Below are 13,074 nucleotides of genomic sequence, written 5' to 3'. Positions count from 1 at the left end.
CTCTCCATAACTTACCAGGAAGACAAAAAGTCTCTTTTCTCTACCAAACCCATTACCAATATGACAAACTAACCTTTCCATGATTTATTTCCCCTGTGATGGTTATCCTCACTGTTGGTTTGAGAGTGATGTATGTTTTGTCAACAGAAGGCCACACAGTGTCACCCTGTGTTCCATACTCTCCCGGGGGCCTCCTGGCATACAGTGTATAGTAATATAAGGTGAGTTCTTCACAAAACTGCTGATGGAGACATTTGGAGTGTTGTATAGATTTTCATCATCTGTACTCACATTTCAAGGATTTAATTTCACATGCATTAAAGCTAAATGCCTTAAAACAATTCATGTTAGAACAGAGTTTTACTATAAAAGGATTTTCTGTTCCTTCTATTTTCTCATCAAAACCTTTCTACACATAAAAGCTAATGACATCTCATAAATATTCTCCATTTATTTTCTAGCTTAGTTCTGTTAGTACTTTATGTTCTGGAGACTTTATTTAAATATTAACATATTGTTAAAATTAAGTCATAGAAAATTCAGTTCCTCAGCCACACAGCCACTTTCCAAGTAATCAGGTGCCAGCTGTGGCTAGGGGTGACCATGTTTGACAGTGCAGACACAGAACTTTCCATCAAGGTAGAGAGAGAGTTTTACTTGACAGCACTGATCTAGAAACTAGCTTTTAAAATGTTTAATGTTTTAAAAAGTCTCCTATAGAAACTGACAATGTTAGAATTATTCAGCAACTTTTCGGGGTCAGCAAGTCAGCAAGTCATTACATACTCAGAAAATCATCCCTTTAGCAATTTTACTCCATTAGTAGGATTACATGGCATTTGGCTTCCATGTTCTTAAACAATTTAGTTGTACTTACTTGAATTAACAAGTTGATATTTTAAAAATTTATTAAAAAATGCAAACATAGTCTACTTTAGAAAAAGTGAGAAAATGTGAAAAGGTTATAAGCTGAGAGGAGAAAAAAACAAATATACAAACATAAATATCCCCCAAATAAATAGGACACAACATACACATACAATCAAGTAATTCTAGCTACATAGACTTAAGCAAATGCTTAAAGGAATTCAGAAAGTGAAAAAGATAAAACAAGGTGAGTTTAAAAACATCACTTTTCTCAGATAACTGGTCACCCAGGGCATGTGCCATTTAATGCACACAAAATAACTTTATTAACTAGTTATAGGAGGCGGAGAAACATAAGGAACCATATTAGAAGAAAACTGTGAGTACACAAAAGCTCTTAAGTAAACTAAAATATATGACAGAGGGATAAAGGATAGAAGGAAAGGGCTGAATCAATATATTTATTTGAGTTTAGAATGATCTAAGTGATTTAAAGTGCTTTGAAATATTTAATAACCTAATAATAATTACTAAATGTATTAATTATGTATTTTATAAATACTATTCCATGAATACCAGAAGAATGCACTATGAAACACATTCTCTTACAAGTCACATACACTAAGTACTGACTCGCAAATTGTCTGCTGGGAAAAACTCATTGCTGCAGATAGACAGGTAGTGGAAGTAATATGCCAACACAGAGTCAAAATTAGGACTTAAAAAAAAAAATTAAGATCTTTTAACGAGGTGATAATTCAAATGGATTTAACTCTGAAATAGTTTCCAAGCCTCCATCCAACATTTTGTAATACATTTCATTCTTTGTTTATATAAAAATAATGAAATTACTGTTACCCAATGCCAAATTCTTAACATCAAAAAGTTGAATTATACTGCCTCCTAGTGTTCAGTGAGGATATCTGATTAATATATAAACTTTAATTTTAAAGACATTTTAATATTAAAACTATAATTTGTGTAACAGTTATGGTGTACTATCAAAGTTTAAAAAAGAAACAAATAGTAAAGTTTCCTTAAAAAGGAAATTAAACCCAGAAGGAAGGCTGAGTTATATGAAGGGATTGTAAGCAAAGAAAATAAAAAAAAAAAACTGTATAAAATAATAACAAGAATGTTGAACTGAAAGGATTTAAAAAAATCTTGACTTTGTGTGGTTGGCACACAATGCAATGTACAAATCTTGTATTGTAGAAATGTACACTTGAAATCTTTATGATTGTATTAACCAATGTCACTCTAATAAATTTAATTTAAAAGTATCTTAAGGATAGGGAAAACATATTGATTATAAGGGAAAGTGGGTATTAAAAACCTTCTAAGGGCCTCCTTGATTTGATTTGAAGGAAAATAAATATATTGATTAATCTTAGACTTCTAATAAACTCTACCAATCTAAAAGAAGGTAAGAAAGTGAGGGGGGAAAAAAAAATACAGTGCAGTAAAATTTAAAGTAAAACTATAAAATGTTATATTAGGCTAATACTATCAAATGAAGGTTTATAGAGCTACATTAATATTTTAAAAAGTAGACCTCAGGTTAAAAAGCATTATTGGAGATAAAGAGGTGCATACACCCTCATCAATTATTTAGTAAGATTATAATTCCAAACTTAAAATTTTCTACTGCTAAATCTTCAAAATATGCAAAGCAAAAACTGACAGAACTACAAGAAAAAAATTAACAAATCTACAACTAAAATTTTAATATAGCGCTTTCAGATAATCAATAAATCAAGTGAACAAAAAATGTCAGTAAGAATATAAGATTAGAATATAGTTAACGTATTTGCTGTAATGGATAAACATGTAGTATATATATCTTTCTCCCCAAGACATCTTCAGCAAACATATATTTTAGGTGATCCAGCAGGTGTCAAGAAATTTTTTAAAAAGCATCACAATTCTTTGACTAAATGCAAAACATACAAAATAGTAATGTTAAAATATATAGAACTGAATGATAATAATACTTATCAAAGCTTGTGTGGTAGAGTTAATATGAAGAATTTATAGTCTTGAATGCTAGCTACATTAGAAGAGGAAAAAGATGGAAAAAGCAATGTCTGCTTTTTCCATGGCGGGGAGGGGGAATCCAACAGACTTACTGCCACTGGATCCTTTTGGTGAAGTTGTGCAGCTGTTACTTGTGTGAATCCACCTGGGTAGCTATTAAAAGAAGCAAAAAAGACATTAAAGCTGGGAGTAGGCTATGGTATAGTATTCTTGAATATTCTTTTATAATATAAAATTATTTTTATTTTGAAATTATACTTGCTTCTGGAAACTATGCTATTCATTAATGTCTTAAAAATTAAGTAGTAGTCTATGCTATATGAATTACTATTATTTTATGTGGGAAACCATCATTATTTCACAAAAAGTTCCACATCTTGGAAAATGTCTTGGCATAACTACTTATATTTTTATTGGACTTTAGTTATTCATCATTCACTCATTCGCTCATTCACTCATTCATTTATCCTGGGGTAGTTTATCACTGTTTGAATTAAGAAAGAAAAAGCAATGGTAAAAATTTCCTGCCAAATTAGACTAAACGTCTGCATAAGCTAGTGGTCAAGTTTGGGGAAAATAATGGTAGACTATCTGGTTCTGAAATAAAGTTCAAACTCTAAAGAGGCCATGATTCTATTTCCTATTAACTAAGAGTTATATGTTGCCCCTAAGTAATAAAATATTTCATCGTGTTCAGATAAAAAATATATATATAATGTGTAAATTGGAAATTAAAAATGTGTTTATTTGCGATAATATTAGAGGTAGCTCAGTCACTTAAATATCACAGATTAAAGTCTGGAATCTAGATTTCCTACTGGCTACCAGTCTAATATTAGGTAACTCATTTTACCTTTTTTTTTTTTTCTTTTTACACATTTTATTGACTTTCTACAGAGAGGAAGGGAGAGGGATAGAGAGTTAGAAACATCAATGAGAGAGAAACATCGATCAGCTGCCTCCTGCACACGCCCACTAGGGACGTGCCCACAACCAAGGTACATGTCCTTGACTGGAACCGAACCTGGGACTCTTCAGTCCCCAGGGCGACGCTCCATCCAGTGAGCCAAACCCGCCAGGGCTAAACTTCTATTTTTGTATTCTTTCTCTCCATAGGAAAAGAATACTTTACACCTTCTACACTAAAGATTATCTATTTTTAAAACTAGGATGGCAACTTCTAAACCATAATCCCATTTACATTATATTTCAGAAGTTTGGACCTTATACTGAAATTCCGAGGAGCGGAACAACTTGAGTAATGCAATACTCAGTTGGCTTGTTTTCCAGCTCTTTCTAAAAGTCAAAATTTTAATTTCAAAAACAGAGCAATGATGAAGTAGAGTAAATTATATTGTGCACTACTACACAGTGACTGAAAATAACATTTAAATTAAGTAAAAATAGATATAAACATATATATTAAAATGTTTAGTTAATGGATGAAGATGATTTTTAGTTCCTTCTCTAAACTCTGTATTTTCTAACATTAGCATGCATTAAAACTTTGACAACTAGAAAGATAAATGCTGAATAAATAATTGCAATAAAATATTAGGAGCATAATAAAAATACTGTGTCCAAAGTATAAGTCAAGAGTCAACAGAAACAGAGAAAGAAAAAGCAATGATTCTATCTAGAAAAGAGTGACCAGGATACAGTGGGGATACTTGAAGTGAAGCCATATAAAGCACCGGAAGGAACCACATATGTTTAAAGCCCAAGGAAAAGATAAACCAGTGGGCACCTGCTGCTGATGGTCTCAAAATTATCTGAAGAATGTTATGTGGAAGAGATACAATTATTTCACTTTGTCTCAAAGAGAAGAAATAAAACCAATGTGAAAGCAGGAGAACAACAGATTATGACTCAATAGCATAAAGATCTTACTGAAATTTAGAGCACTTCAAAGGTGGAATGGGCTATCTTATGAGCTATGGGATTGGTATTATTCAAACATAGGCAGAGACACCTATAACTCCAAAGGGATGTTGTGGAGATTTTAGGTATCTTCCAAACTTGGGATTTTGCTCGCCACTAAAACATCTCAAGTACTTTCAGATATTCAGGATGGTTCTGGAAATAGCAGATGAATTGTAGGAAGCAGAAAGAAAGAAGTGAGAATATTGGCTAAAAAATGAGAATAATCTTGATTGGAAAAGTTCATGTGAAAAGTTTCAAGGAAAAACAAATTCTGTTAGTAATAACTGTGATTTGGTCCAGGTTTGGTTTTTTTTGACTGAGTAAATTATACATTACCATGAGTAAAATTAGTATTTTTTTAAATGCCAAATTTTGAAAAGACATTTTTCTTTTAAATAAGATCAATGGTGTTATTAAAGTAATACATTTCAACCGCCTATCTTCTGTGACAATGGCATCGTCTTACCCAGTATGTGAGGAGTATACTTTTTGTTCCCATTTGTTTCCAGAAAATGCTATGTGCCTTGTGTTCATTATGACAACATGATCACCACAGTCACCTAGATTTAAAAAGAAAAAAGGTAAGATTTTTATACGAAAAACCTTTAAGAAAAGTGACCTTGGTTATTTATAAAGCTTACCAAAGGCTAAACAACACATTAAAAATATAAAGGAAGTTTCAGTACAACATTAACATCCTTGAATGGATTTCTGTTACTGCTTTATATAACATCTAAGTATAGAAAGAGTTGGCTAGCCATTTGGAAAATCTCAACACTGGAAGGTAAAAGAGGATTTAATAAAGATGCCAATATAAACAATACACCTTTAAAAGCAAATTATTGTTATTTCTATTATGTCTTTCTATTAATAATTTCACTTCACTAAAAATGTATTTATATTAAATGCTTTTAAATGTCTAGTATAAATTTTTCCTTAAAAACAGAAGAGTAAATGAAAACAATATGCATGTAGTTATAAAAAGCATATGTTTTGCCAATAGGTAAATTGAAAACAAATGTAAAACATCACAATTTATTATTCTTCTCAAATGTAGAGAAAAGAGTACTATGATCTTATGCTTAACTCCTAACCCAATGTTTTTCCCAACCATATTAAATTGTTAAATTTAAACAGTCACTCTCAACTCTGCATTCATATTAGACAGGTGGGATGACCTGAAAATTAAAATATATGTATCAGACTAATTTTCCAGTGAAAAGTACTCCTAAGTTCGGCTGTTCATCTAAAAAAACACACCCAAAGAACAAAAAACCCCACAAACGTTAACATGTAAGCTATCACGAGTTACTATATGGGACAAGATCAAGTAATCGGAAACATTTATTAAATGCTTATTCTATTAATAGAAAAAATAAACTTCAAAAGATTCTAGAAGCTTATTTATTTAAGAAAAACACCACTGAAAAAATAAAAAGTATAAATAAGCATTGTATATGAAAACTAAAGATTGCAGTATGTGATTCTATACAGAACTTAGACTTTGAATGAGATAATTTTCTGAGAGAAGTTCATAGTCTATACAGGACAAGGGTAAAGGAAAGAGGTTAATGATGAGCTTTCTTCACTAGACTGAAAGGGAATCCAGAGGTGTGAAGGGAAAATCTGGGAAGCTTGCTGTTAGTGTGTTGAAAAGAATAGTTTGATAGTATTTGGTGAATTAAGTGACTAACGTTACTAAAAGTGACAAATGGTAGGTTACTAAGGCAGTAGGGGTCAAATGAACCAAAATAACAAAGAGGTTGACGAGATATCTATATAGTTTCAAAGAATGTTGAAATACCTTAGCTTTTAGCCAGATATTTACAGTTGAAGAAGCTAAGGCCCATTAAGATTCAGTGACTTGCCAAAAGCTCACACACCAGATTACTTAAACCCTGTTCAGGATCTTTCCATGACACCTATTTAGAGGGAAAATAGAATCTTTAACTTTCCACTGAAGCTAAATTTATTTGCAAAATTAGATGGCAGAATTAAAATAAAATAATAAGTAACATTTAAAATAGATTGACACTTAACTGAATAGCAAGAGAAAAATGGGCAAACTGGGTTACTTTAAGAAGAGCATGATAAATTTTTTTCCCTAAAAAGTCCTTAAAAGATTTAAAGAAATAGACAATAGAACCAGAGACACTGAAGCATGCAACAGACTGATGTATTTCAGACAGAAAATTGAATGTCACTTTTCAAATAAACATTCTGCAGTGATTATGAGCAAATAATGCATGCTTAATAAATACTGGTTAAGCCAATAAATGTTAGCAATAAACTAAATACACAACATATTTTTAAACTGAAAACTGTTTTCTTTAAGTTTTGATTTTAGTGACATCTTGTGGACAGGGCAAGTTTTGCTGATGTAAGTTATATATTAAATTTAGTGTGAAACAAAACTACAATTCAACCTTTAAAAATGCAAATTTCTAATTTCATAAAAAAGTGACTCTCCTAGAAAGGGATGGCCTGACAGGCAACCAGGAAAGTTCTGGTGTTCCAGCAGAATGATTATTCATAAGTGTGTAAGAAAAACTTCTGCAATAATGGCCTGCTTTTCAGAAAGCAGAACCTCCATTTGGTGACAGGTAAGTGCTATACCTTAAGAAGGAAATTAGGTCACTACTGCTAACTCCACTTTCCCCCAAATTTTGCATCATTTGCATTTCTACAAAGACAACCTAAGAGATCTTGTTTATCACTTTATTGATATCACTGTAAAGGAGTCAGCGATAAAGCAAAGACTTCTAACTTGAACAACTAAAAAAGAAGAGACGCTATTAATTGAGATGGAAAAAAATGGAAGAAACAGGTTGGTCGGGATGGAGAAAATCATGAAGTAAAACATCTTCAAATGAACTTATTCTATTGCAGATGTCTGTTAGACACCCAAGATTTTTCTGGGTAGAAATTTGGCTATGTGAGTCTGCAATATAGGAAAAGGGTCAAAACTGGAGACATAAATTTGGGAGCCATTAGCATAGAGATTATGCAGGGTGGGTCAAAAGTAGCTTTACAGTATGAAAATAATACAATAATCTACACCAATAAAAGAGAAACATGGTAACTGGTGTACGACTGCTACCCTTTCCATTGGCTAATCAGCAGAATATGCAAATTAACTGACAGCCAAGATGGCGGCCGGCAGCCAGGCAGCTTGAAACTAACATGAGGCTTGCTTCCCTCAGTGACAGAGGAAACCAACGTCCCTGCCTGTGGCTGCAGGCCTCTGAACCTGCAGTTTAAGAAACTATGTAACAAATACCCCCGGACTTCAGCCAGCAGATTCGCAACATTGTAAGCAAAGGCCAGAAACCTACTTTCAGCAGCCGAGGCCTAAGAGCTGGAGCCAAGCCTCAAGCTAAAGTTGGCCAGAATTAAAAAAAAAGGAAAAAAGGAGCAGTTGGGAGCTTCAGTCACCCCCAGCCTGAAAACAGCCCTCAGCCCCTCACCCAGGCTGGCCAGGCACCCCAGTGGGGACCCCCACCCTGATCCAGGACCCCCTTCAGGGCAAACCAGCCGGCCCCCACCCGTGCACCAGGCCTCTACCCTATATAGTAAAAGGGTAATATGCCTCCCGGCACCGGGATCAGCGTGACAGGGGGCAGCGCCCAAACCCCCTGATTGCCCTGCGGCTCTGTGTGTGACAGGGTGCGGCCCCCCAAGCCCTCCGGCCCCCCACGGGCCCTGCTCTGTGTGTGACGGGGTAGAGCCATAACCTCCCCATCAGCCCTGCCCTGAGTGTGACAGTGGCGGCGCCCCAACCCCGATGGGCCCTGCTCTGTGCGTGACAGGGGGGAGCTCCCCGACCCCCTGATGGGCCCTGCTCTGTGCATGACAGGGGGCAGCTGCCCAAACCCCTGGTTGGCCCTGCTCTGTGCGTGACGGGGGTGGCGCCACAACCTCCCCATCGACCCTGCCTTGAGGGTGACAGGGGGCGGTGTCCCAACCCCCCAATCGGCCCTACCCTGAGCGTGACTGAGGAGGGCATCGCAACCTCCCAATCCACCCTGCTCTGTGCATGACAGGGGGTGGCGCCCCAACTCCTCAATCGGCCCTGCTCTGAGCCCGACCAGGGGCTGCACCTAGGGATTGGTTTGCCCTCTGCCACCCGGGAGCAGGCCTAAGCCAGCAGGTCGTTCGTTATCTCCCGAGGGGTCCCAGACTGCGAGAGGGCACAGGCCGGGCTGAGGAACGCCCCCTTCCCCCCGAGTGCACAAATTTTTGTGCACCGGGCCTCTAGTTAATAAATAATAATACAAGAATAAACTGGGTTTCACGTATTCACAACTGTAAACCTACTTTTAGCCTACCCTGTGTTTAGAAGCATGAGGCTTGAATGCGATCACATAGAGAATGTGAAGAGGTCCAAGGACTGGGCTCTGGGACACATCCAATTTTTAGTGGGAGAAAAATGAGTGGGAGTTCAGAAAGTTGAAGAGAGCAAAAGGGAACTGGGAAAATGGAATCAATAAGGGGTGAAGAAAGAGGAAGAATGGCATCCCAGAAAAACAGTGAAAAATGTGTTTTTAAAAAGTTCTCTCCATAAAAATTAGCCTGGACTCCTCACAAGATTAATTGTAAGAAACAAATAAGAGAAGGATTACACTAGATTAAAAGACACTAAAACAAAACATAACTAAAGGCAATACATAATCCTAGTTGGACCATAGTTCAAAAAAGTAATGGTTAAAAAAAATATTCTTGGGACTACTAGGGAACTTTGAAACTGCACTGGATATTAAACTGCATAATTAACTTATTTATTTGCTTATAACAACATGTGGTTACACAGGAAAATATATTTTTACTTAGGGACATATGCTAGAGCAGGGGTCCTCAAACTATGGCTCATGGGCCACATGCAAATACAAATATCGTATTTGTTCCCGTTTTGTTTTTTTTACTTCAAAATAAGATATGTGCAGTGTGCATAGGAATTTGTTCATAGTTTTTTTTTAAATTATAGTCCGGCCCTCCAACGGTCTGAGGGACAGTGAACTGGTCCCCTGTTTAAAAAGTTTGAGGACTCCTGTGCTAGTGTATGTAGGGAAGATAATAACATCTTCAACTTGTTTTCAAATGACTGAGTAAAAGATATATGATAAAATGTTTAGAACTATGGAATCCAAGTTAAGGGCATAAAAAAATTCACTGTACAATACTGAACATTTCTGAAAAAGCTAGAACTTTCATAATAAAAATTAGAAAAAAGTAAAGAATAAACAACCCAGTTTAAAAAAAAGAGCAAAAGACATGCACAGACATTTCACAGGGGAGGAACTGATAAAAGGCTAATAAACAAATGAAGAGATAGCTCCATTTGTAATCAGGGAAATGTAAATTAAAACCACTAAGAGAGAGCATTTCACATCTAGTGTTCAAAATTATAAAGAATGAAAATATTCAGTGTTACTAAAGATGAGGAGTAACAGAAACTTACATGCTGTTGGCAGGAGAGGACATTGGCATAAAGACTAGCTAGCTTCCCAGCCAGCTTTGAACCCCAAATTCCTGTTTTACTGAGATGTCAGATAAACTCTTCCATGTGAGCACCAGGAAAAAGGTACAAGAATATTGAAAGCAATGTTGTTTGTAATCGCAAAAATAAGTTGGAAACTGAGTGCATGGGTATTGAGTTCATTATTATCATTAATTTTCTTTAAAATAATACCTATATTTATATAGATAGATACATCTCTATCTCTTTGTATATATATTTCATGATACAAAATAAAAAGGTAATTAAAACTGTGATCAACCACAACAAATGTTGTTGACAGGTCAAGCCAGATGAGGAATGACACCTGGATCCAGCAGGTTGAACAGTGATGAACCTAGGTCAGTGATGGTGAACCTTTTGAGCTCAGTGTGTCAGCATTTTGAAAAACCCTAACTTAACTCTGGTGCCCTGTCACATATAGAAATCGTTTTATCTTGCAACCATAGTAAAACAAAGACTTATATTTTTGATATTTATTTTATATATTTAAATGCCATTTAACAAAGAAAAATCAACCAAAAAAATGAGTTCACGTGTCACCTCTGACACGCATGTGATAGGTTCGCCATCACTGGCCTGGGTTAAGTGAAGTCAATCAAAATTATCTACACTAATAAAAGAGAAACATGCAAATTGGTGTCCCTCCCCTATGCCCACCAGCCAATCAGAGTGGTTATGCAAATTAACCCAATAAAGATGGACGTTAATTTGCATACGCAGGCAAGGAGCCAAGACTGAAGACTACAGACTGAAGACTGAAGACTGAAGAGGCTTGGCTTCTCCACTGTGGCCGGACCAAAGGCCTGGGTACTGGGTGCCGGAGGAAAACCAGTGCCAATAGCCAGGGGAAGGAAGGCCTATTGCGCGAATCTTCGTGCAACGGGCTACTAGTCTATATATATAATCTCTCTATATAAAAGGCTAATATGCAAAGTGTCCCCTCAGAAGTTTGACTGCGAGACCGGGAGTTCAATCGCTTGTTATGACATGCACTGACGACCAGGGAGCAGTGTGGGACATGGCAGGTGACCAGCGGCGGCGGGGCGCTGAGGCAGTTTGGGAAGGAGGAGGCGGGGAGGCGGGAAACCTGATCGGCCCTGATCGCCGGCCAAGACCTAGGGACACTACCTGTGCACAAATTTCGTGCACCAGGCCGCTAGTCTATAATAAGCAGAAGTCTTTTAGTATGAAAGCAAATTGTTTTGTTTTGGAAAAAGGATACAAAAAAGCAAATTTATTAACTAAAAAAGCAAAAAGTAAACTTTACATGCCTAGCCAGTTCTACATACCTTTCTGGAGGAAAAGGTTTTTAGAAGAGAGGGCAAGCTTATTTGCTCGTTTTTAAAACCTGTCCATTCAAATGTATATTGCTGCATGAAGAAACATGGATAGAAATTAACATATAATTTATAGCCCAAATCAGGATATTTCTGAGTGTGAAAGAAGGGGCCACTGATAATTTTCCTGGGGCAATGGTATAAACTGGGGTTGTCCCAGGCAAACTGGTCTGTATGGTTTTCCTATGAATAAGCCAGATTCATTTTAGTGCTCTTGTAGGTTTTTAGCAAGAATGAAATAAACGATCATCAGGAAAAAAAGAGGTCCTTAAAAGCAGCCCACTCAAACTACTTCAAGATTCTATTCTGGCATGTAAATTGCGGTTAATTTACAGGTCTAAATGATACTCACTCAGTTGATGATACACAGGTTTATGCAATCCTTGAAGTTTAATTGATGCCACAGCAGCAAGTTTGCCAGGGGGCTGCATTTTCCCATCTAAGAGATACCAAACTCGAGCAAAAGTGGCCCATTGCTTGGAAAAACAGAAGAGGAAACAAATAAAATTCTAATTAAAATAGAAATAATTATTATATATCATTAAAGAACAATACGATAATTTTTCCTGCCTGCTTTTCTATTAGTAATATGCATCATGCTTTATTAAAAATACTCCAAATATTTATTTCCCTTTACATTATGACTTATATTTTTAATCTGGCATAGCAGAAAACCTGGAAGGGTAATAAAAAGCCTGTATAAAGTAGAAGATGTGTGGTGAACTAGGAACTGAAAACTATTGAGGAGTTTAATTCAAAGAGAAAATTAAATAGCAGAACGTGGCTGGAAAAGTATAGATGAATGATGCTGAATAAACGTAAATTAAAAAAAAAACTGCCTTAGACATATTTAGGGTGCCTTAGGCATAGATCACCATCTTTTCAGCACCTTCAAACTCGAGGACACCGACAGCCCAGAAAAGATCTCGACCAGATGCTTCCTCTATGCACATACACAAGCAGCTACACGATGCTGGAAAAAATACAACTAGGCTACTGGTTTCATTTTCAACTTAATAATCACAACCTCAAATCAGCCTATAAAACTGCTACCAATTCTGTTTTTCTCCTGTTCTCATTTTTCTAGTCTCTATTTAGTTCCCCTTGCATATGTTTTGTCTGATTTGTCCCTATTTTATATATTTTCATGCCACTGTAAATGCTATTGTATTTTTAATTGAAACTTCTGATTGTTTGTTGCTACTCTATAGAAATACACTTCACTATTATATATTGGTTTTGTATCCTGCAAACTTGCTAAAGATATTCATCAGTTCTAGTAGCTTTTTGTAGATTCTGATTTTTTTTTTACATAGATGATCATACCTTTTGTAAATAAAGACAGCTTTTAGCCCGTATCCTTTCCCTCCCATCTCAGCTTATGAGCTAATA

The 13,074-nt window shown here is 35.9% G+C and overlaps 1 protein-coding gene across 3 annotated transcripts in view; it reads right to left on the bottom strand.

The window, feature by feature from the left end:
* MRPL13 (mitochondrial ribosomal protein L13) overlaps positions 1-13,074 on the bottom strand; it is a 29,946-nt gene that overhangs the window by 15,427 nt on the left and 1,445 nt on the right. For all 3 annotated transcript variants that reach the window (XM_015567449.1, XM_006769089.2, XM_015567448.1), the window contains exons 2-4: positions 12,035-12,158; positions 5,294-5,387; positions 2,997-3,057 (exon numbers count right to left, since the gene is read on the bottom strand). In XM_015567449.1, coding sequence (XP_015422935.1) covers positions 2,997-3,057; positions 5,294-5,387; positions 12,035-12,158 — 279 coding nt within the window. The remainder of the gene's footprint in view (positions 1-2,996; positions 3,058-5,293; positions 5,388-12,034; positions 12,159-13,074) is intronic.

The sequence above is a fragment of the Myotis davidii genome, unplaced genomic scaffold (assembly GCF_000327345.1).
Source record: "Myotis davidii unplaced genomic scaffold, ASM32734v1 scaffold1, whole genome shotgun sequence".
Lineage (NCBI taxonomy): Eukaryota > Metazoa > Chordata > Mammalia > Chiroptera > Vespertilionidae > Myotis > Myotis davidii.
Note: the sequence above shows the minus strand (reverse complement) of the source record. Positions and strands in the feature narration are given on the sequence as shown.